This window comes from Castor canadensis, chromosome 10, assembly GCF_047511655.1.
Source record: "Castor canadensis chromosome 10, mCasCan1.hap1v2, whole genome shotgun sequence".
Classification (NCBI taxonomy): domain Eukaryota; kingdom Metazoa; phylum Chordata; class Mammalia; order Rodentia; family Castoridae; genus Castor; species Castor canadensis.
In genome coordinates this window covers 126,877,611-126,903,169 of record NC_133395.1, presented here as the reverse complement: position 1 = coordinate 126,903,169, position 25,559 = coordinate 126,877,611, and the positions used below count along the sequence as shown (strand labels likewise).

At 41.1% G+C, this 25,559-nt stretch overlaps 1 protein-coding gene across 5 annotated transcripts in view; it reads left to right on the top strand.

Annotated features, from left to right (window-relative positions):
* Window positions 1-25,559, top strand: part of Frmd4b (FERM domain containing 4B) — a 310,928-nt gene that overhangs the window by 203,765 nt on the left and 81,604 nt on the right. For all 5 annotated transcript variants that reach the window (XM_074044207.1, XM_020171320.2, XM_020171322.2 and 2 more), the window contains one exon: window positions 8,386-8,470. In XM_074044207.1, coding sequence (XP_073900308.1) covers window positions 8,386-8,470 — 85 coding nt within the window. The remainder of the gene's footprint in view (window positions 1-8,385; window positions 8,471-25,559) is intronic.

The following is a 25,559-nucleotide window of genomic DNA, read 5'->3' as shown; positions in this document are numbered from 1 at the left end:
GCAATGAACATATTACTTGAGTACATTTTTTTTAATGCAAGTTTGAAGAGCAATGAAAAGGAGAAGTGATAACATGCCTGTGGCTAGACAGCATGAGTTATTTAAAAGCCATCAGAGAGTAGCTGATTTACAATAACAAAAGGACAGGGAAGTACATCCTTTCAGGGAGGAATGTGATTTAAAAGCCCAGAGAAAGAACAGATTCCTCCTACCCAGCTCCGCAGAGGCTGCTAGACAGGCTGTGTGAGTCAAGCAGAGTGCTCTGCCCTCCCACCAGTCTCCCATCTGGATTCACAATGTCCCAGAAACTGAGGCTGCCATGTTGGTTGCCTTAATGTCAACCATGACCTCATCAGTGGCCCAACCCATTTCGAACTTCTAGGTGGCTGGTAGGTGCCTCCATCTGTGATGACCCATCATCCAAACTCATGAGAGTTCAAGAAGAGATACAGGATCTTCTGAAATTCACCCCCATCCCGATTCCACTTTCTTACAGGATTCTATTTCTCACACACAGTGCTCCTTGATCAAATACCAGAAATAGTAGGAGGAAAAAAAAAAAAGAAATTGTAATACTGTGCTCACTCTCCTCTATAAACTTTCAGTCTTCTTTGAGTAGATGTGCCTAGTATTTCCACAGTTTTAAGAAACATGTCATGAATACTTGCAGGACGTGTGTGTCTGTCTGTGGGGAAGGAAGCCTCAGGGTGGCATAAAAGAATTAGCATGATGAAGGGTAAAAGCAGCAAAAGGTTAAAAGTGTGGCCTTCTGTGCAGGGTTTTTCGGTATCAGTACTGCTGACGTTTAGGACTGGGTCATTCTCGCTCTGTGGTAGAGAGCTATGCTGGAGTGTGTTGGTAACTCTCCCCCCGGTCATGACAATCCAAACAGCTTCAGCATTGCTAAATCCCCCACCCAACCAGGGAGAGCGGGGCTTTGGCATCCTTCTTGGTTCACATTCCAGTTCTGCATCTTAGCAGACTTTGGCAGCCACTCACCTGGAAAAATGGAACTGGTGGCAGTACCTATCCACTTGGGCTGCTGGAGGATCACATGTTAACATTTAATGGAGATTCTCAGTCCATGTCAGCTACTTGTGTGTTATAAATAACCGCTGTCTCAACCACATGCTTGGTGAGTGAACACCCAACATGTGCTGTCTGGCATTTGAATAAAAGGTTTGGGACTGTCTGGCATGGGCCTGACCGACTCACCTCTGCCCTGGGTAGAGGATGTCATGGTTTGTCTTCATTATTTACCATGTCCAGCTGTTCCCTCCCTATGGGACATTCCTCCCTGCCTCCCCTCCCCACTCCAAGCATCAGTGCCTGCTCTCCTCAGCAAAGACAGGAACAAGTCACTTTGAAGAGTGGCATTTGGAACTCACATGACCCTGACACTTCACCTGGCCTGGGATCACTCCCTCCCAATCCTTGCAGATCACAGCAAGGCCGTCTTGCTCCTGGGCCTCCAGCCCCTCTAGAGACAGTCTCTGTGGGGCAGGTTCGTGTGGGCTCCCCCAGATGCCCTCTTTCACTGTCGTAACCTTGTCTGGAAACCTAGAAAGGAGGAAAAGCATTCCTGGCAGGAGAGCACATAGTAGAAGCAAATAGTGTTTGTCTTGGGAATTCTCCAAGACTGCTTCCCCTCCCAGAGATGAAAGGGAATGAAAGGACTCCCATATGCACCACGTAATATGTGGGGAAAGTAAATTGCATTCCAGTCTTCAGCACACATTCAAAAGCAAGACTGTGACTCCATTACAGGGTCATTATGAGCAATAAACAGTGATCTCCCCTCTCGGAACGTACAGTGGGACCTGTTAGGAATCTCCTTAGGCACGTGGTGGCAGTGACTTCCTGAAATCACCCATGGTGGCTACATGACACTGAGCATTTTGATTTAGTCTCTACTTTGTGATCAGGCACAAACCCAGCATTGCTCAGAATGCAAAATAATTGAGCAATTCTTGCCCAGTTCACCTTTTTTGAAGACTAAAACTCAGGCATAGCAAAGGTCCTGGAAAACAAAGAAAATGTGCTCAGTTGGGGATAAGAGAAAAACAATCATAACTGGTCAGAAGAGCATTTGTTCCTCGCCTTTGTCCCATTCTGTGTTAAAAGATTCTTGGGGAGCCAGACATGGTGGTACACATCTGTAATCCCTGCACTTAAGCAGCTGAGACAGGCCAGCCTGGGCTACATAGCAAGACAACCCTGTCTCCAAACAATTGAATAATAAATTATAACAATAATACACTAATAATAATAACCATTGCCATTCAGCTGAGTGGCGTTTCTCCTGTATGTTGGCCAGAGAGGTAAGAGAGGCACTGTGAGCTGAACCCCTGGCAAAAATTCCCTAGTCAGATCCATGTTGGAGCTGGGATTCAAACCACTCCCAGCTTTGACCATGATGCATAAATGCCATGAGATAAAAATGTTGGCTGCTTAAATATAAGTGACTATTCAAAGGACTGCCCACCCAAAAATTCCAGTGTTCTCCTTTTTGGCACCCCTGTCTTGTCATCTTGCTGACAGGCCTGTCCCCTTCCAAGCCTATAGGCTGACTGTCGTGTCATTGGGGTATATATAATATTCTAGCATCACTCATGAGTGGTTATGAGTCATGAGAAAAGGGAACCCATGCTAATGGAAGAGGCAGAGAAAGTAGACTCAGAACCTCTCCAAGCAATTTCTCTTTCTGAGAAATTATCCTTCCTTAAATTGTTTGGGGTTTATCTCCAAAACGTGTGCCTATTCAAAAAGCCTGGAATCACCTGGAAGTGGTGGTGCACACCTGTAATCCCAGCTACTGGGGAGGGAGACACAGAAGAATTAAAAGTTTGAGGCCAACCTGGCCAAAGAATTAAGGAGACACTATCTCAAAAACAAAACATAGAAACAAAAGGGATTGGGGGCATGACAGAGTGCTAACATTCCCAAAGCCCTGGGTTCAATGCCCAGTACCTTAAAAAAAAAAAAAAAAAGCCTGCAAATTTAACCTTGGGCATCAACTTAACAGAAACTCAGTGAGATCCCTCATACTAAGAATGCAGAAAAGGAAATTGTGTCTTCTTCAGAAAGGGCTGAAACAAAAGGTCTTAATTTTGTGTCTGGGATTCTGGGTTTTGTTTCCAGTTTGCAGTGCTTGTTGACAGGTGTGCCTGGACAAAAACTGTCCCCAAGGACCATATGTATTTTTCATCCACTCTATAAACGTGAAGTCCATCCAGTGACTTTCTTGAGGCAGAGATGGGATGGTGCTTTCAGAGAGCTGGGAATTGGATCCTTGGCAGAAGCAGCTCCAGGGCGATCACCAGAGGATAGTAGGAAATAAGACAGGGATGTGTCTGCTGGAACTAGGGTGTAGTCAGAGGCCTGGGCTTCAGAAACAAGACAAACCTGGTACCTGGTACAGAGATGTCTGTTCAGAGTTGGATGAGTCACAAATGGATTTGATACTGGGTCACCCAGCAACCTGTATGTGGTGTCTTGGAGTCTCAAAGAGTAGCAAGAGACCTGTTCTGCCTGACATGCCCTCTGCCTGGAATGTCCTTCCTACCTTTGTCACCTGGTGAACTCATGAATTCTTTAAGACTCAGCTCAGCTGTCCCCTCTCCTTTGGTGCTTAGTCGGATGGATGAATTTCATTTTGGCATCACTCTCCCTCTTGAGGCATAAGCTGAGTTCACTGCATCCTTCTCGTGGATGCCCGTGGCATGGGGTCCATATTCCAATTCATTGTGATTGTTACCACAGGAAAGCATTGTATCAGATTGATTTATGGTGTGAACTTAGAAGTCTCATAGATCTCAGTTTGAGTCTTGGGTCTATCACTTCCTAGCTGTGTGGTCTGTCAAAGATAACTTTACATCTTTGTATCTCAGCTGTCTCATCTGTACAATGGGTTCTTGATTTACTTCCTACTGCATCTGGTTTTACTGAAGATTAAAAGATATAATGTCTATAGCACACTTTGTATTGCCCCTAGCACATAGGACTTACTCTGTCCTTTTTGTTTCTTGGTTGCCAGCAACAGAAACTGGTTTTGGCCTACATAAATTCATCTGAAAGAAACCGAATAGGGCCTCAGAAGAGACAGGAGTCAGGACTTCTGCAGGGATCCAGAGCAGACACCAGGGGACATTTTCATTAGGGCACTGCTGGCTGAACACATAAAGCCATCTTCATCGTTAGGTCATTCTAATCGTAGGACCAGGAATACAAATGCCTGGTTTAGCGTGGGTCACAGGCCCACATTGTGGAGAAGGCATTCTGGAAGGAACATGCTGTGCTGTCCCCCACACCAGCACCTGTGGTCAGCCTCTCACTCACACCCACACAGTGGTGTCTGGCTTTTACATGGGTGCCTTCTACTGAAGAGAAATGCAGCTTTACTGATTCGATCACATAATCACAGAATTTAAAAAGAAAGTTCTGGAGACAAGGGGAAAAACTGAATGAGAACTAGATTTTAAATAATATAAAGGAATTATAAACTTTGTTACTGTGAAAATGAATCGCGCTTAAGGTTTGAACACAATCTTCTGTTAGAAATACTTATTAAAATAATTGCTGGGGGCACAGCTGGAGGGGTAGAGCTCTACCTAACCAGTGCAAGGCCCTGAGTTCAAACCCAGTACTGAAAAAAAAATGCATATTGAAATAATTAAAAGTGAAGTTACCCCTGTATTATAGCAATTAATACATTACATTACAGCAGTTTATGTCTGCATCTCCTCTACAGCCAAGATCTTAGAAGGAAAGCCTGTCTTGTGTGTCTTTGTATGAGAACTGTATGATGTAGCTGAACAGCTTTCAAGCCAAGCAGATCATAGTGCAGTTGCCTACTCTGAACATCTGTATCAGACACTTTAATTTCTTCAAGTGTCTGAAAAGTGGGGATAAAACAAGTCGGAGAATTCTGACACAGTGCCTGGCTCACAGAAGGCTCTCACTAAATGGTAACTGCTGTTATAACCAGTATCATCATTATTATTTATTAGCCAGGACCCTTCTCAGTACCTGGTACCCTTTAGGTATTTGGTGTTTGATGAATGAATAATTTATAGTTCATGACATATATATATAGATATAGATATAGATATAGTCATATGTATATATGATTAGTTTAGTTGACTGGTCTGTTGACATTGACTCTTATTTATTAGTGTACTCCCAACAATTTCCAAAATGATTCTTTTCAAGTAGTGGATATTTATTAAATATTGAGGTGGGGGAAGGTAAAGGAAAATAAGCACAAAATCCTGTAGTAGAAAGCAGACCTGGAAACCAGTCATGGTGGTGCATGCCTGTAATCATAGCTACTTGGGAGCCTAAGGCAGGAGGATCACAAGTTCAAGGCCAGGAAGCAAAGTGAGACCACACATCGGAAAAAAAGAAGGGAAGAAGGATGAGAGGGAGGAGAGGAGGAGGAGAAAGAGGAGGTAAAGAAAGAGAGAGAAAAGAAAAAAGAAAGAGGGAACAAAGGAAGCAAAGAAGGAAAGAAGGAAGGAAGGAGGGAGGGAGGGAGGGAGGGAGGAAGGTTAGAAGGAAGGAAGGAAGGAAGAAAGGATGGAAGGTTGGAAAGATTTGGAGTTCTACTAATCTCACTGCGGACTCTGACAGGGCAGGGAGACCACCCCTCTGGGAGCTCCTTTCACTTCTAAGACCACTCCAAATGTATGGGTTAACCCACAATCCTTCAGCCCTAGCTTTTGTCTAGAGCTACTTCTTTTGCCTTTTGAAGCAACAGAAAACATGCTTCCATGGATGTTACCATGTACTGAAGGACACACTGGTCTTGCTTCTTGTCCTATTTATTAACATGGCTGAGGTGCTGACTATAATTAAGGGCTTGACTTCCCTGCACAAGTGCTGGCTGAGCACACAGGCGGGATTGCCTGAAGGAGGCTCTGGCTAAGAGCATTCTCCCCAGAGTTAAGGTGACTCAAATCAAGACCTAGCCCTGTCATGCAGGCAGATTCCTAAAACTGTGACTGACTGCATCTATGAAGTGGGGATGATGACAGACAGGGAGGGCCTGAGGTTGTTGTGATAGTTAAAAGCACAGAAGAACAAGACCAGTAAATGTTAGCCAGGCTCCTACTGGGGCCCTTTTTGGCTCTAACTATCACCTGCTCCTCCTACCTTCGATAGGAATAAAAAAAAAAAAAAAAAAAAAGCTGAAGCAGGAAAGTGAAAAACCCTAAACACCCACTACCCCTCAGGTGAACTGGAAGGTTCTACCAGATGCAAGAAAGCTGAGTAGAGCAGCTTGTGTCTGCACTACTGCAGCAGTCAGCCTCTGGTCCTCCTGGCTTTGGTGCTCACCATCACAGTGGCTTGGCCACTCTCTGCTTCTGTTCCATTAGCTCCTGCTGTTCTCTCTTGTCCCTCCTTCTCTGCTTCTTCCTGGTTTCTGATTAGTGCCTCTTCCTACTTCTTCCCTTTTGGCCATTCATCATCCAGTATGAGAAGCCTCTTCTGGGCAGCACCCTCTCTCCCTTCTGGGCCATCTCAACAGCTTATTGATTGGCTGACTTTGAGTCAGGTGACAATCATTGGTCTAGTAGTCCTGGTCAGGGTAGAACAAACTAAACAAATTCTCTCTTGGTGAAAGCCAGATTATAAATGGTTATCACAATGTCCAGAAAAGACACTGTTTATCTGCAATATTTGTACCACCTGGATTTCTTTTTATTCAGCAGAATCCTGTGCCCTCCTGGCTTTCAGATATAGTTCAAATGCCACCATGTCCTTTAAGCCTTTTTAACAAAATGTAGGGTTTGCTGAGCCTCAATGGTTAGAACTTACTGAATTCCTACCATGTGCTGCCCATTATACTGGGCACTTTATACGTCAGATAATCCATTGCATAAGAGCCATCCTCGGTAAGTGTCGTTATCCCATTTTGTAAACAAGGGACCTTAGACTCAGAAAGAGTAACATTTCCCATGCCACACAGTTTCAAAAAGGGGGATTTTATAGACAATTGTTAATATTTTGAGCATTTTATATTTAGTATTCAAGTTAATCCTTCCAAAATCCTATGAGTATGTACAGTCGAGACACTCATCTTAGAAAAAATACAAAGAAGCTGTGTACCTTGCCCAAAGCCTCACAGCTAGTCAATGACCTATCATTATTACTATCCATATTCTAGATTTTTCTGATCAAAAGCCTGTTTTCACCCAACTCCTCATTTCCTTCCCTGCCTTCAGACTTCTCAAAACCTAGCACTTCTCCAATCTTAGCAGTGAGATGAACCCTTGTAAGTAAAAACATAAAGGATTGATTCTCCTGGAACTTCCCGTGATGATTCAACATTGGGTGGAATTTTTCAAATGATTTTGCCATCTCAGTGATAAAATCTTTCTTAGCTTTCTCAGCTGTATTTATGTATCAAACGTTTCATTACTAAGAAAAGGAAAAAGAAAGGACGTCCAAGCACTTATCATAGGTTGTATCCTGACTCTCACTGCTTTAAGAGTAAGTTGGAGCTGTGAGCTGTCTTATAAGTTATCTTGCAGCATTATGTCTCTTCATGTATTATTCATCAAGGAGGCTGTAGAACTTAGGGAAAAGCTCTGAGCCTCGGCTTGCCCGCTCTCTAGCCATTATGCTCTGATTAAAACAAAAGTTCTTACAGACTCAGCCTCCCCTTCTCACCCTGGAGCTGTCAGAGCCCTGCTAAGAGAGACTTGCAGCTGTGGACTCACACACTGCACAAGCAAAATCCTGGAAAGAGGATAGAGGAGGGAGTCATCAAATGCCCTGATTTGCATGAGAAAAGACCAAGATGGCCTGCTACTAAGAGCTTGGCTTCCAGCCAAGGGAAACCCCAGTGAATGGAAGGAGGACAGAGAAGGAGGGAGGTCATAACTGAAACTCCCCAAGGGATGGGGGCAAGGTGGTGTAAGGCCCTAGACTCACCCTAAGTCTGAAAGCCACTGGGCCACCAGGGTGCCTCAAGGTTCAATTTTGCCCCGATTGCTCAGCAGAACCAAACTTTCAGCTCTCAGAGGGCACCTGGGCTCTCTGCTGAAGTCACTGAAAGTATTATGAGCCCCCAGAAAATAAGCAACACAAATACATTTGTGTTTGGAGTTGGACCTGTTTTGAGTGTCCATCTAACTAACCTTCCAACACACAAAAACATTCTGTGCAAAATTTTATGTGCAGAATGTACATAAAATGTACAAATAGACTTACACAAACATACAAAATGCACAGGTGGGAAAGAAGGCACCACTATTGATTATCACCCAGTTCCTCAAAAGTCTGTTTCACTTGTGGACCACACCAAAAGAAGAAATGAAATCATGCATGCTAAGAGAAGGAAATAAATCTGAAAAAGCAAACTCCTATACTGTTTTTCAGGTTTTACATCGAGAGCATATGCTTTTTAAAGGATAAGACCACTGTGGAGCTGTTTTTCCTGAATGCAAAAGCCTGTGTGCACAAGGTAAGGCAATCTTTCTTTGTGCTCATTGAATGCACTGGAATTGCAGTGAGAAATGGTCGTGCTTATGTCTTCATGTTAATGGCGCTGGGGCAGTCTGTGATCAGGAGATCCTGGTTTTTGTGCTACAATTGGAAAAATCCAAGCAGAGCACATGGATGGGGTGAGGTAGGATAGCTTTATTGAGAAAAGGAGAGTCATCCATTCTGCCAGGTGAGGAAAGGGAAGAAGAAGGGCTGGTATGTCATTTTTATACCACCTTGAACTTGGAGGTGGGGAGATATTATGTCATCACCTGGCTCCTCTCACCTATGGGCTAGGGGGAGAAGCCCTTGAGTCAAGAGGGGGAGCAGTCCCAGACTATCCCTGACCTAACCTGCCTCAAACTCCCTCTGAGGGACAAGATGCCAAAAATTCATTTTGGGGGTTGCTGAGGAAGGGAGAGGTCCATCTTCAGTAGCTGCTTTGAGCTGACAAGGGACTGTAGACCCTGCCTATTAGGAATATTGCCCCTTTCCTATCACTGTCCCTGGGGACTTGAACAGTGACATTTGATGTCTGAATCTTTGTACAGCACAATCAAGATTGTTTATGGGTGTCCTGTCCTCCTCCAGAAGTTGACAGCCCTGTCATGTTGTGATTTGGCCCCTAAAGGCTTTAATTCTGGAAGAGGTAAATCTGATTTAGAAGGCATGACCTGAACATTTAACACTGATAAGCACATCAGAAGGGGCCCTGCCAGGTGTGGCAGGAAGGACAAAGTAATTCTGAAAAGTGACAGGGAGTCTTATGGTTATTTTACCTATAGGTGTTTATACCTGTAGCTATTTTTAACCCTTGGATGGCCCTCTATTTGGACTGGAGTTAAAGGCTGACTACATTAGGGGCCAGGTGTACCGGGGGTTGATGTTTCTCCACTTAGAGAGGAAACATCAATGAGTCAGTCCTGTTCAGAAAGGAGGCTCATGGTGTCCCTAAGCAGAAGTTAGACACCATTGAAAGTGATATTGCCTTTGTTTAAATAGAAGGCTTTGGCCAAAGACATGAGTTTGCCTTTTGCCAGAAGCCTAGAAAGGCTTAAATATTAAAGTACATGTGTAAGAGCCCCCCTTTTTAAAATCTCTCAGCTTTGGTTACTATTAGAGTTCTGGCGTAATTGACTCCATCTGCATCTGGAGTAGTCCCCTCATTTGTTCAGTCCTTTTGAACTGTCTTGGGTGGCTGAACGCCACTTGTTCCCCTGAGAAGTTGGGAGACACTGACTACTCAGGGGTCATGTCCTCTTAAACTATTTCTCTGAAAAGTCATCTCTGAAGATTTTGCCAGTTTAGCAGTTCTGTTCCCTCGGGGTGGGAGTGCTCCCCTGGAAAGTCCAGAAAGTCAGATTCTATCCAACGGAAGAGGAAGAGTTGAACAGATCAGAAGTCAGTGCCAATGCAACCTTTTTGGCCAATTAAGCAAAAAAGAGATTTATAAAAGTGGTTGTTAGCCTGGGCTTAATTAATCTAATTGCTTGTCCCACAGGGGATGTACTGACACCTTCAAATTGCTGTAAAGTGTTAGTAGGTAATGTTATAAAGTTTTAGAAGGAAAATACAAAATGATTCCAATACTTAAGAATGTCTGTCCTGGTTGATAGATAAGCGCTTGTCAGAGTCATTTTTCATAGACTTGCCTGAGAATGTTTTTGAAGGATCAGAAGTGTAATGACAAAACTTAAAGTAATCATGGTTAATTATATTCTAAACCTTGACTTTTGGTCAGGTCTAAATGATAGAACTTTTAGCATTTGTCATAAAGAGCAGAAATGTCAAAGACCTTATTAGAAGGTATCTTAGCTAAAAAGATTATAGCCACTTGCATTTATATACTTTTAACTCTATAAATGATTTTATGACATTTAGATACACATATAAGGCTCTAGGAGTATTAAAACCATTTAAAGGAATTTCTCCTTAGTTTTAAAATTTAGTTTCTTTAGTGTTATTGGAAAAATACCTTAGATTTTTGTGTCTGGCATGAGACTAATTTGAGCAGGATATAAAGAACAGTAAATAATCTTAAAAGGGCTATGAAGAGAACTACTCATCTTATTTTGGTTAGCAGGATCAAAGCATCTCCCATACACTTAAGTATACAGCCAAATGAATATGTTGGCTTTCCCTATGCTGGCTGGTGGAAAGAGGGAGAGGGAAAGGGGAGGGAGAGAATCCACTCACCCCTCCACCCCTGCACGACAGTTCCTGAATGGAATTCCCTATGCTGGCTGGTGGAGTATGAGAGAGAGGAAAGGGGAGGTAGATAGTTGCCCTTTTGGAGAGAGAAAAACGAGAACTTTCTAGATTCTCAAAGTATCCTTCTTGAACCTTCTGAAAGCCTCAACACAGGTCCCTGTGACCTGTTTCCATCACATGCCTCTGGAGCAAGCGAGTGAGTGGCAGGGGACCCTGGCTTCTAAGTAAACCATTCCCCTAAGGGCCAGTCTCAGCCACCCAGCATGAGGGGTTTTGTTTTTTATGGGATGTTGATCCTGAATGTTGACCCAGTTATTAAAACATCAGAGCTATTATGACCAGTACAGAATCCAAATTGTACCAAAGTAAGCTTGGCTGATAGAAACCCATCACTTGCGGTTAGTTTTTATATCAGGCCATGGGATTGTAGTCAGCTTGAAAACTGAGAAACATGGGAGAACATGTATAATTTTTAGTAATAAGGCAATTAAGATTAATGCTTTAAATAATTAGATACAGAAACAAAGATAAGGGGTTAAGTATATTACTCTGGAGGGTGGGCTTTTGTTTGATTTTGGTAAATTTTGTATTAGCCTACAGCACCAAAAGATCTTGATAGTTATTTTGATAAAACAGAAACCCATTTTTAAGTACATATTGGTACCTTAAATTTTAACCTTAGAAAACTTTTAGGCAAATGTTAAATTAAAAACTTACAAGCTTAGAGACCTAAGTTTGTATATTGAAATAACCTTTGTAAAAACCTCAATTTAGATAACACTGTTTTAAATAAAACTTTTAGTAACCTTATACCTTAAAAGATTTAGGAAGCAAATTAAATTAAACCATCTTTTAATAACAGCACTCTATGAGAACACATTGATCAATAAACCTAATTTTAAAAGAGTTAAATGTAAATTACACTCATGGTAGAATAAAACAGATTGAGATTATTGTTTATAAAATTTTCTTTAGTTGTAAGGCAGAGAATAATTAGGCCTGATTGGGATTAGAACTTTAGATAACCTTTGAGACAGTTGTGCACATTAACTTTATAAAAGTAGCTTAAGAACCATCCTAAAGACATCTAAACACACACACACACAGGCACATATATGTTATGACCAAGGCATGCCAATGAATATAAGCATGTACAATGAGCTCAAAAAAGTAAAAATTAAGTAGCCACAATTGATAGGAAATAAAGACATGTACAGACAACACACACAATGAACGCAAAACAATTACATTAATTTAGAGTGTACTCTTAAGCCATTTCTTTGTCATTATCTCTAGAAGATTAGCCAAATTCCTAAGTAGTTCACAACAGATCTTTAACATAAATACCCTTGGCTTAATCCTTAACAGATTAATGCAGTAAAAACAACATGTATAGAAATTATAATAATCTAGAGAATTTTAACCACTAGTTAGTTACAATCTTCCTAGAGTAAAGCAAGTTAACATCACCTATTCCTAGGGAGGGCAAGATGGCTCTGGACACATGGCGGCTCCTTTATGGTGGCATTTCCTTTGACCACAAAGAGTCTCTCAAATGGAACATAAAGACATGCTACATGCAACATACAGGCTCAAAATAGCAGTGTGTTATAGGAATAAAAGAGATCTCCCCCTGGGATACAGATGCCTATGAGTTAGGCATGCTAATGAAAAGACCAAATTGAAGCAAGCTAAGGTGGGATTTAAAAGGTTTTGTTAGTGACCAGGTTACTCCTAATGTTTATAATTAGATCCTGGATTTTCTTATAAATGGGCTTTGTCATTACCTAAAAAGCCAAGAATCTAAACTCTGTAGAACCCAGCCATTTACAGATCTACAGCTTAGAAAGGACCTTAAACAAGTTTAGAATTTGACATACTACTTTGAGCTGTGGAGAACAAAATTTTGTTAATTTAAAAAAAAAATTAATTGTTAAGAATCAAATCTCTCATTAAATTGTCTATTTTAAATGTCCATATATAAAAACCCATTTTCTTTAACCTCTTGGCTGTAAGCCTAATTTTATCAGCAGAGAACAGTTAAGGTTAGAATGTTTTTAAAGGTTTGTTGTATATCACATTCTAGAATAATAATTATGATGGGCAGCATTAATTAGCATTATATTTGGTGTACAAATATGACATTGTACTAATAAATTTTCCCTTTTAATTTTGCCTTTAGAGTAAATGAATTTTAAATAAGTTACAACACTTTTTTACCATAGATATACTTTATGGGTGACCAATGTTAAATCCTTAAACGGCACTGTTTTTAATTTGGGGAAACATGCTTTAGAGAATTTAAATGCACTTAACATTTAAGGACAGCAGCAATTAACACCACAGCTACACAGATGTAGCCTGTATGTTAATTTAGATGTTACCTTTGAATGGAATTCAGAATCTCTGGCTAAGATAGGTAGACAAGTTCTTCCTACCTGGGATGAGGGATTGTGACCTCGGTGTGAGCATCTCTGAGACCCTTCTAGGCTATGGGGGTAAGGGGAGCATGGGTGAGAATTTGGATAAGATGGCTAGGATGCACAGGCATGGCAGGTTGGTGGGTAAGAGTGGGTCAGAGAAAAAAGACAGGGTTGCAGATAGGAAGAAAGAAATTTGGTTAGGCACAGAACCTTGATCATCAGCGATGTCACCACCCCCCTTTTTATTTCCTGAAACAGGGGCTGTAGTCCCAAGTCTTAGAGGCATGTAGCCCCCTTCCTGTCACCACCATTGCCATGAAGTTGGGGGGCTGCACAAGGCACAGGTGGGGGGAGCACACATGAACCCAGCAGGCTGCCTGGCCATTACCTGCTCTGTCTCGGGTCGCCAGCTTCCCTGGCCTTTTCACTGGCGGTGGAACTGCCATGCCTTTGCACTTCCCCTCTCGACCAGCTCAGGCATTGGGATCCTTATAGCTGGAGGCTGCTGGGCAGCTCCCCGAGCATGCACACGTGTGCACACCGGTGCTACAGCCCCTTTCGCATGCTGCAGCCAAGGCTGTACCTATTGCAGCACATTAGCTGCCACCACTGTTGTCCCCGAGGTCACGGTTGCTGCGCTTTACCCGCCACATGCGTCAGTGTCCTGAGAAGCAGGCCGGGGCCTGTGCCGCAAGTAGGCTTGAGGGGAGGGACTGTAGGATTGTCCCAAGGCCTGGAGGCCCTGGCATGGAGCATGGGGGTGGGGGGGAGGCCCACGCCAGCAGTGGACTGCGGGGCAGGCCTGGAGGCCTTATCTTCATTAACCCATTGTTATTTAGAAGAATATAGTTTGGTTTCCAAATATTTGGGGATTTTTAGAGCTCTTTCTGTTATTTCTAATAACTGCATTGCAACCAGAGAACACACTCGTATGAATTGAATCCGTTTACATTTACTTACTGAGGGATGCTTTACAGCCCAGACTATGCTCCAGCTTGGGAAATGGCCCATGTGCACTTCTGAAGGATGCGTGCTCTGCTGTCCTTGGGTGGAAGGTTCTGGAGATGTCAATAAGGTCCTCCAGCGATTATAGTGGTTCAAGTCCCCTCCCTTGCTGATTGTCGGCTTCTTGTGTCAGTTACTGAGAGAGGGGTTTTATAACCTCCAGTTCTTATTGCGGAGTTTTTATTTCTGTTTAAAGTTCTCTGTTTTCGCCTCATTTCAAGCTCTGATATTAAGCCATAAATATGTGGAGTCGCTATGTCTTCCATTTTATTATTATTTCAAATGATTTGTTATCCTGGTAATATTCCTTGTTCTGAAATATTTTCTTATATTAACATAGCACTTCAGGTGTTTCTTCATTAGTGTTAGATTGCTATATTTTTTTCTATCCTTTTAATTTTAACTTATTTGTGTCTATATATTTAAAGTACCTTTTTTTCTAGGTTGGTAGCATATAGTTGCCTTTTGATTTTTTTGATGCAGCTTGACAATCTCTGCCTTGTAAATGGGTGCCTACGCTATTTACATGTAATATGGTTATTGACCTGATTAGGTTTAAGTCAATTACCTTACTATTTTGTTTCTATTTGTCCCAGCTGTTGTTTTCCTTTTCACTTTTTTTTCCTAAATTTATTGATTATTTTATGATTTTGGATTTATTGAGTATTTTATGATTTCATTTTACCTCCTTTGTTAGACTATTAACTATGACTCTTTGTTTTGTTATTTCCATGGTTGCTTTAGGGTTTGTAATATACAACTTTAACTTATCAAATCTACCTCCAAGTGATGTTACAGACTTCACATGTAGGACAAGAATCTTGCAATTGTATATTTCTGTTTCTCACTTCATGCTATTTATGTCATACGTTCCACATTTGATAGACCATTACAGATATATGTATGTACATATACATACTTATCTACATATTTTTGCAATACTGAGCTCAAACCCACACCTCAGCATGTTAGACAAGCACTTTTCCAGTGAGCCATGTCCTCTGTACTTACATTTCACCTTGGAGGTTGTTACAGCGCTCGTGACTTTATGATTTCTGTGTAAACTTTCAGTTATCTTTAAAAATATTTAAGCCAGTAGTAATGGCATAGTCCTGTCATTGTAGTACCTGGGATGGGGAGCAGGAAGATCGTGAGTTTGAAGCCAACCTGGGCTAGATAGGAAGATACTGTTGACAGAGAGAGGAGAGGTTGAAATTGAGTATTCCTAAAAACATATATTTACTCATGTGGTTACCATTTATATTCATTTTCATTCTTTTGTGTAGAGCTGTATTTGTTTTAATTTTCCTTCTTTCCAAAGGACTTTTGTTGGTATTTCTTAGAGTGAGTTTGCTGTAAATCATTCTTTCAACTTGTGTCTGAAAGCGTCTCTATTTGCCTTCAATTTTGAAAGATATGTTGCAGGATACAGAATTGTGTATTAGCCATTTTTCAGTTCTTCCCAGATGTGGATTCACTATCTTCTTGCTTATTTTATTTCTGGCACAAAGTTGGCAGTCATCCTGGTCTTTGTGAGTCTCTGTGTAATGTGCCTTTTTCTCTGGCTACTTTTTACATGTTTTCTTTATCACTATTCAGAGCAATTTGCTTATGAGGTGCCTAGGTACAGCTTTCTTTGTGTTTCTTGCGGTTGTCATTTGTTCATTGCCTTGGACTTTCAGTTTTATTCTTTGCATCACATTTGGAAATTTTTCACCCAGTCTTTCTTTAAATATTTTTTCTACCCACTCATGCCTCCTTTCAAAGTCTAACCACACATCTACTAGGCCACTTAATCTATTCTACAGGTTCAATGATGCTTTTTTTTTTTCATTTTTTCTTTTATTATTCATATGTGCATACAAGGCTTGGTTCATTTCTCCCCCCTGCCCCCACCCCCTCCCTTACCACCCACTCCACCCCCTCCCGCTCCCCCCCCTCAATACCCAGCAGAAACTATTTTGCCCTTATTTCTAATTTTGTTGTAGAGAGAGTATAAGCAATAATAGGAAGGAACAAGGGGTTTTGCTGGTTGAGATAAGGATAGCTATACAGGGCATTGACTCACATTGATTTCCTGTGCGTGGGTGTTACCTTCTAGGTTAATTCTTTTTGATCTCACCTTTTCTCTAGTACCTGTTCCCCTTTTCCTATTGGCCTCAGTTGCTTTAAGGTATCTACTTTAGTTTCTCTGCGTTAAGGGCAACAAATGCTAGCTAGTTTTTTAGGTGTCTTACCTATCCTCACCCCTCTCTTGTGTGCTCTCGCTTTTATCATGTGCTCATAGTCCAGTCCCCTTGTTGTGTTTGCCCTTGATCTAATGTCCACATAAAAGGGAGAACATACGATTTTTGGTCTTTTGGGCCAGGCTAACCTCACTCAGAATGATGTTCTCCAGTTCCATCCATTTACCAGCGAATGATAACATTTCGTTCTTCTTCATGGCTGCCTAAAATTCCATTGTGTATAGATACCACATTTTCTTAATCCATTCGTCAGTGCTGGGGCATCTTGGCTGTTTCCATAACTTGGCTATTGTGAATAGTGCCGCAATAAACATGGATGTGCAGGTGCCTCTGGAGTAACAGTCTTTTGGGTATATCCCCAAGAGTGGTATTGCTGGATCAAATGGTAGATCAATGTTTAGCTTTTTAAGTAGCCTCCAAATTTTTTTCCAGAGTGGTTGTACTAGTCTACATTCCCACCAACAGTGTAAGAGGGTTCCTTTTTCCCCGCATCCTCGCCAACACCTGTTGTTGGTGGTGTTGCTGATGATGGCTATTCTAACAGGGGTGAGGTGGAATCTTAGTGTGGTTTTAATTTGCATTTCCTTTATTGCTAGAGATGGTGAGCATTTTTTCATGTGTTTTCTGGCCATTTGAATTTCTTCTTTTGAGAAAGTTCTGTTTAGTTCACGTGCCCATTTCTTTATTGGTTCCTTAGTTTTGGGAGAATTTAGTTTTTTAAGTTCCCTGTATATTCTGGTTATCAGTCCTTTGATGTATAGTTGGCAAATATTTTCTCCCACTCTGTGGGTGTTCTCTTCAGTTTAGAGACCATTTCTTTTGATGAACAGAAGCTTTTTAGTTTTATGAGGTCCCATTTATCTATGCTATCTCTTAGTTGCTGTGCTGCTGGAGTTTCATTGAGAAAGTTCTTACCTATACCTACTAACTCCAGAGTATTTCCTACTCTTTCTTGTATCAACTTAAGAGTTTGGGGTCTGATATTAAGATCCTTGATCCATTTTGAGTTAATCTTGGTATAGGGTGATATACATGGATCTAGTTTCAGTTTTTTGCAGACTGCTAACCAGTTTTCCCAGCAGTTTTTGTTGACGAGGCTGCTATTTCTCCATCGTATATTTTTAGCTCCTTTGTCAAAGATAAGTTGCTTATAGTTGTGTGGCTTCATATCTGAATCCTCTATTCTGTTCCACTGGTCTTCATGTCTGTTTTTGTGCCAGTACCATACTGTTTTTATTGTTAATGCTTTGTAATATAGTTTGAAGTCAGGTATTGTGATGCCTCCAGCATTGTTCTTTTGACTGAGTATTGCCTTGGCTATTCGTAGCCTCTTGTGTTTCCATATAAATTTCACAGTAGATTTTTCAATCTCTTTGATGAATATCATTGGAATTTTGATGGGAATTGCATTAAACATGTAGATTATTTTTGGGAGTATCGACATTTTTACTATGTTGATTCTACCAATCCATGAGCATGGGAGATCTCTCCACTTTCTATAGTCTTCCTCAATCTCTTTCTTCAGAAGTGTATAGTTTTCCTTGTAGAGGTCTTTCACATCTTTTGTTAGGTTTACACCAATGATGCTTTTTTTCTCTTTACTTGGTTGTTTTTTTGGTTGGGTGTTTTTGTTTTATTTCTTGTTTGCTTTTGGTTTTGTGTGTGTGTGTGTGTGTTATATTGTTTTCTTTCTTTTTCAATCATCTTTTACAGTCTAATTTGCATTGTTCCATTTGATATACTGGACTTTTTGTATTTAGATATTTTATTTGAATATTTTTTATACCTTACCCATGCTTTCTCAACTTTTGTACAACTTTTGAAATGTTGTTGTAATTGTTTAATATCTCTGTCTGCTTTTCAAATGTCTGTGTCAGTGGTTTAGATTGATTTTACTTTATTATGGGTTATGCTTTCCAGCCTATTTGCATGCTCAATAATATTTGATTGGATGGAAGATGTAACTAATTTTTTCTTTTGTGTGCTATATAATTTTATACTCCTTTAAATTTTCTTAATACTTGTTTAGGGATGTGGTTTAGTTACTTGGATACATTTGATTATTTTCAGATCTTATTTTTATGATTTATTAGGCTGGCCCAAAGCAGTGTTCATTCTTTTTTTTTTTTTTTCATTTCTTTTTTTTTAACATTTTAATCATTTTTGTTAGCATATGAAGCATTCTATCTACCTATACCCCATACTGAGGCAAGACATTCCTGAATACTCCACTCAATGCCTCATGAATTACAAGTTTTTCTGTCCAGCTAGTGGAACAGGCACACTCTCCAGCCCTGTGTGACAACCAGGCACTTGTCACTCCCATCCATTATTGGTTCCCAACACTGGGTAGTCGTCTTCTACCCATGAAACAATCATTACTGTGCCAAGTACTCAAAGGAAACTTTCTGAAGCTGCTTGGGGTTCTCGCTGCACAGCTCTCTTTTCTCTACTACTCTGTTCTGTAAACTCTATTCATTTTGTTCTCCTCAGTCTTTCAGCTCCACCTCCTCAACTCAGAGTCCACTGGGTTCCATTGTGTTTCCCCTTCACAGAATGGAGCCCTCTGTGACAGTAAGTGGGGGCAATCATAGGACTCGCCTTGTTCAAGGTTCACTGTTCTATATGACTGGATGTTCAGTGTTTTAAAAACTGTTGTATATATTTTGTCTGGTTTCTTCATTTTTTGTTTTCTTCAGATGAGAGTGTACATTTAGTCCTTCCATCTTGGCCTCAAGCAGAAGTATTCAAAGCAGAATTTTCAGCTTATTTGTATGAGGAAAGTAAATATCCCAGCACCAAAACCATCACTAAACCCCTTTTTTTGAGAATTGGGTTTCCCTAAGAACTCCAAGGGTTGACTGATGAGTAAGCACCAATACAGCAAATGCAGCATTTACTGAGTAAATGACAGTTGGTCATCCTCTTACCTGGAGGAATACAATTACTCCTTGTGATATTTTTCACTGTGTAGCTGGCCCAGGTCCAATAAAATAGTCTTCTTGATTGCTTGTTTGCTCTGTTGCTAATGCAAAGAAAGTTGGCAGACAAAATTTTAACTCATGATATTCCTCTTATAGCTCTGTATGCTAAACTCTGTCCAGAGGAAGTAATGAAAAGCAAGACTTTTAAATTCTATTTTGTCTTTTGAATCTCAATTGCTGTGAGCGTCTTTCTAAATAGAACTTTTACAAAACATGATCTTGTAGGATGCAATGACTGTCATTGAGATAAATTTTTAAAATTCAATTTTAGGAATTTAGATTTGGATTTTTCTGTCTATTTAATATGCAGATGTCAGGTGACAATCCAAAGAGATATCACAGAATCAGGTAAGTGATAACAGAATCAGAAGTTGTTCAGCAGTGCAACTTTTAAATAATTTCTTAGGATGTGTGGTTACTTAAAAACACTACATAAGGAATATTATCTGAACCATCACCATAGAAGTAAATAAGTTGGGGCTAGAGATGTGGTTCAAGCAGTAGAGTGCCTGCTTTGCAAGCACGAAGTCCTGAGTTCAAACCTTAGTCCTACAAAAAAAAAAAAACAGAAGGAGGAGGAGGAGGAGAAGAATAAAATAAGTTTTATGAGAACACAGCCTCAGCTGTAAAACATAGGTAGGTGAATTTATTGATTGGTAAAAAGTGAGTCACTGATGGTGGTAGCTGCTGTTATTTCTAGGCTCACTGAGAGTGAATGGGTTCCCCTCCACACTCGGCAGCAGGCTTTTCTATTACTATAAACAGGTTCAACACTTCTTCTTCCCTACCAGACAGCTTTCCCCTACTTCTCATTCTTTTCTTCCTCTGAGGACAGAAATATACAAGCAGGAGAAGAGGGCTCTTATTTGCAAAGACTGACAAAGCCACAGTGTCTTTTTATGTACTTCATTAGTAAGAAATATGACTTGTGATAAGGCTTATTACAGTTGCTGAAACTCTACATAGCTAAGTAAAAATGGATTTGTGTTCACCAAATTCAGCCTCTTCAATATGTCGTTTGAAACACTGGGTGGTTCCCAATGCTTTTGTCAGTATTGATGCCCAAAATGTGTAGAGACCCACTGGTGACCCTTAAATGTGTTGGGAAAAAAATTCTGCCTCATTTCTGAGTGTGGGTATCCAGAATAGTTGAGAAGGGAATGAAGACTTTTCACTTATTTCCCTCCACATCAAACCACTATATAACACAGCTTGACACAAGTTGGGCATTCAATGAACTGTTGTTAGCTATCTCAACAGATGAATGCATAGTATAGATGATCAATCCTTGTTTCTCAGAAAGTCAAGAAATGAACCAAACTGTATAATTTGACCAAGGGAAAGGCATATAACAGTATCATCATTTCCATTTCCTATAATAGTAAAAAAAATCGATTTTGTAGTGCTACTAAATAGCACTTAGCAGTGCTGTGGTCAATATTAATTACAGTCTTCATCAAAAGATGAGTGAGCTGGGCGCCAGTGGTTCATGCCTGTTATCCTAGCAACTTATTAGAGTGGGAGAATTATGGTTTGAGGCCAACCCCAGCAAAACACCCCATCTCTACCAACAGCTGGACACAGTGGCATGCACCTGTCATCCGAAGCTATGTGGGAAGCTGAGATCTGGAGGATTGAGTCCAGGCTGGCATGAGCCAAAAAGTTTGCAAGACCACGGATCAGCAGAAAAAAGATGGTTTCAGGGGTGTGTGTCTGTCATCCCAGCAATAGCAGGAAGCATAACATAGGGCGATTGTGGTCCAGGTCAGCCTGGATAAAAAGCAAGACCTTTTCTCCAAAATAACCAAAACAAAAAGGACTGGAGGTATGGTTCAAGATGTAGTCTCCTGCCTAGGAAGTATGAAGCTCTGAGTTTAAATCCCAGTACCACCAAAAAAAAAAAAAAAAAAGAGTGAGAATGATTCCGTAAAGTAGAAAGTTTCATGTCCAGTCTAACATTTTTTGAAAAATAAAATGGCTTTTGGATTTTTTTCCAGTCTTTCAGATGTCAGTTAAGGGTCAATTGTTACCTTATAGAAAAACACCTTTAGACTTCAGTTATAAAGCAGTGGTGTGTGAGCCAAATTCGGTTATGGCTTGGATGCCTGCTATGTGTTATTATGGTTTAAAGCTGTTTATAACTAATTAATTTCTTCTGGTGTTTTGTAATTTTTTGGGGAGGTGTGTTCTGGGGTTCGAACTCAGGGCCTCATGCTTGCTAGGCAGGCATTCAACCACTTGAGCCACTCTTCTGGTATTTTAAATCCCAACTGAAACATCAATGAAAATGAAATTTGGTCTCCAAAAAAAAAAAAAGAAACTACCTTAGTAATAGTTTTGATAAAGCCCAGGTCGATGTATGACTGTCATCCTTGACATGCTCTAATTTGCTATATGAGCAAATATATTACAAATCATAATATGTTTGGATCTTGACAGGGAAACATAATTCTAAGGAGAAGTCACAGAGCTGGGCTACCTTGAGGCTGTACTAGCTGTGTGATTTGAGGGAAGGTTCTTAGCCTCTCTGAGTCTCTGTCTCCTATTTTAGAATTAGATAGGGAGCTTAGTACTGCATTTCTCGTCATACAACCTATGATTACTTTTATCAGAATTACAACAAATGCTCATCTTTAAAGAGCAAGTTCCTGCCTTTCTACTCCTCTCTAGGCCATAGACTCAGAACTGTGGAAAATGTGAAAATCAGCCCTCGTAAACAAGTCTTCGGGAGGTTCTTCTGCACCATTAATTTGAAGAACCACCAGGCTTTTGGTATGTTAAACCTGCAGAATGTCTAATACAGGTTAAAACTCTCTTTGGGAATTATAAATCAAGGTCCTGAGACCTTTGAAAGAAACCTTTTCTGTCTCTTTCTCATTTTTACTAGCAGTTAAAATTAAAAGGAAGCCGAGCGCTGGTGGCTCACACCTGTAATCCTAATTACTCAGGAGGCAGAGATCAGGAGGATCACAGTTCAAAGCCAGCCCAGGCACTATCACAGGCTGGTGAGACCCTATCTCAAAATACCTGTCACAAAAACAGCTGCCGTTGTGGCTCGAGTGGTAGAGCACCTGCCTAGCAAGTGTGAGGCCTTGAGTTCAAACCCTAGTACTGCCCAATAAATAAATAAAATAAAATAAAATAAGGGGGGAAAGAAAAACATTTCAGATTAAGAAGGTATGAAATCCATTTCCAGCTCTGAGACCAACAGAAAGGAAAAAAATGTCCAAAAACCCTTTGTATCCATTTGCTGTGTGCTGACATTATGGCGAGTGGCACACATTTCGTTGAATTTGACCTGCACGGTAGCCCTCGAAGAAGGAAGCCTAGGATCCCGTCTTACAAATGAAAGCACTAGGACACAGAGTGGTCAAGCCATTTGCTTAATGTCACTAGTATGTAGAAGACTCCTTGGCCAGTTTTCCCCTTAGGACACCCTGGACTTGAAAAGCATCGCTCCTTTGCCTCAGCTTCCTTTTAGTCATTGCTCTTGGGAAATAAAAAGAACCTCAGTAACTTAGAACTCGGGGGCTACTGTTCCCACAGCTGACAGAGTGGGGCAAGCTGCAGCACCCATTAAGTACTGGACATGTATGATTTGCTAGACACTTCCTGTAAGTTTTCATTCGTTTCTCACTCTAACCCTATTGGGTAAGCTCTATCTTTGTTCCCATTTTACATATGGAGATACTGAGGCACACAGGTACTATAACATAGGCACTGTCACACAGCTAATGAGTTGGAGAGCCATTGTTCCTCCAATTTTGATTCCAGAGTCCACAGGTTTAGCCACTACATATCCTCCTCTTGTCCTTTCCTGCCTAATGGAGACAACACATGGCATCTGAAGTTTGTGCTCCCTCTTTGCCTTCATTCCAAATATTCTACATGCTCTTAGTCTGTGGCAGTTAATAAGGTACATCTGTACATTAGGGTCAGATGGCTTCTACGATCTGGGCTGGGGAACAAAGCTTCCTGTCATTTCACAAGTGCAGTGTTAAACCAGAGCCTACAAGAAAACAAAAGACTGCTTCTACTGTCAAGCATTCTGAGGAGAACCAGGTTCTTGTCTGAGTTGTCATTCAAGTGAGAGCCCTTGAACCTGTTTGTCTTCCCTGGTGAGAGTGCAAAGGGGCACACCTTGCCTTTGAAAACAACCTCCGGTGCCAGGTGGTGATGATGTACAAATGCCGAAACTGACTCTGAGGAGCCCTGGAAGCACTCACCAAGCAGGCTGTGGTCCACATGGAACAAACTGCTGCCTGCTAGGAAAAGTCTAACTGCATGAAACAGGCCTGCAAGGCCTGCCTGGGGGTACGGCTCTTGCAGGCCTGCTCCAGCATGTGACAATCTTTGATTGTATCTGTGACTTTAGGCCTCACTCAAAGTGTACCACCACCACCCTTTGTAAAAATCAGTGATCTGGCCAGGTGCCTGTAATCCTAGCTACTCCAGAGGCAGAGATCAGGAGGATCATGGTTCAAAGCCACCCCAGGCAAATAGTGCACAAGACCTTAATCTTGAAAAACCTATCACATTAAAAGGACTGGTGCAGTGGCTCAAGGTGTGGCCCTAAATTCAAGCCCCAGTATCCAAGGTGGGGGGGAGAAAAAAATCAATGATCTGAATACAGGTATGGCAAATTATAATAGCTTTGACCACCATTATAAAATTATCATAATGGTGAAAACAAGAAAAAGAAAATGGGGACAGGCTAGTGGGGTGCATGAGTTGTTCTGTGATAGTGACCAGGCACTGGTCCTTTCTCTGCAGACGTGGGGAGGAGGAGGAGGACGGCAGTTTGCTGTAGTTTAGATCTTGAATGTCCTCCAAAGGCCTATATGTGAAAGGCTTGGTTGACAGTGTGGTGCTGTTGGGAGGGAACAGAGACTTTAAGATGTGGGGTCTAGTGAGAGGTCCTTGGGTTCTTTGGTGAAGAGGATTGAGATCCCAGCCCCTACTCTCTCTCTCTGCTTCCTGGCCATGACATGAGTGCTTTTGCTGCCTCAGACTTCTTCCATGATGTGCTGCCTCACCACAGGCCCAACCAGTCATGGACTGGAACCTCCAAGACTGTGAGCCAAAGTAAAGCTTTTTCTTTATAATTTGATTTTCTCAGATATCTTGTGATAGTGGTGAAAAGCTGACTAACATATAGCTCTGTTCTACTGAGAGCTCACCAAGTAGCAGGCCTTAGCTTAGCAGATTTAATTCTCACAACAACAACCGATACTGTTATTTATTACTACTTTAACAAATGAGGAAACAGGTAAAAGTAAGCTAAAGAGCTCAAGGTTAAACAGGTCATTAGTGGAGTCAGCAGACAGGCAATCTGGCTCCAGAAACTGTCTTCATTCATTCGTTCATTTATTCAATTAAAACTGTTGCATTCCTATTAAGCTCCAGGACCTCAGATGAGTACTGTCTTAACACTGTCATTTTTAGCACTCATACCTTCCTATAGCCTAAAAATCCTGACTCTAGGATTGTTTTTCTAGAGGCATGTTTGTATGTAGTAAGTGTCATATTTACTTTAAAGTCAATATGTCTATGATACTTTCTGTTAGAATGAAAGAGGCATAGAATAGAATGGATAGTGGGAGATGGCTCAAATATCAATGGAAGGGGTCCACAGCAAGAGAGCTAGAGCCCACCGCTGCTTACAGACTGGCGGTAGATAGAGGAGGTGGGTGGAGAAGTCCCAGGAAGGTCACTGAGTGGGGAAATCCTCAATGGTCCTCAGATACATCTGAGATAACGGCTTAAGGGTGGGTCATCTCTAGGGTTGGTGGGGAGTTTCTAGTAAATGATTAAAGGTGGATGTTTTATTTTTCTTTAGGGCCAGGTAGAGAGTTTCCAATAAGCCACCTTCAAGAGGGAGGGGCGTCCAGCTCTCACATGGCTGCCCTTTCGTGTTCACCCTAACACTTTCTAAAACATAGTATTTCTGAAAGGGACCTTGGAGACACTGAATATGTCTGGAATTTCTTGATGTTACTTGTTACTTTTCCTGAAATAAAAATCAGTTTAGGACATTTTCCTAACTCTGAAATATGAGAAATCTCAACAAAGAATTAGGATATTATAATAAAGTACAGACACACAAACACACTGGAGTGCTGTACTTCAGATATACAGCTCAAGAATCTAGCTTGTGATCACAAGATATTATCATGTCAAAAAGTTAATATTTAAAACAC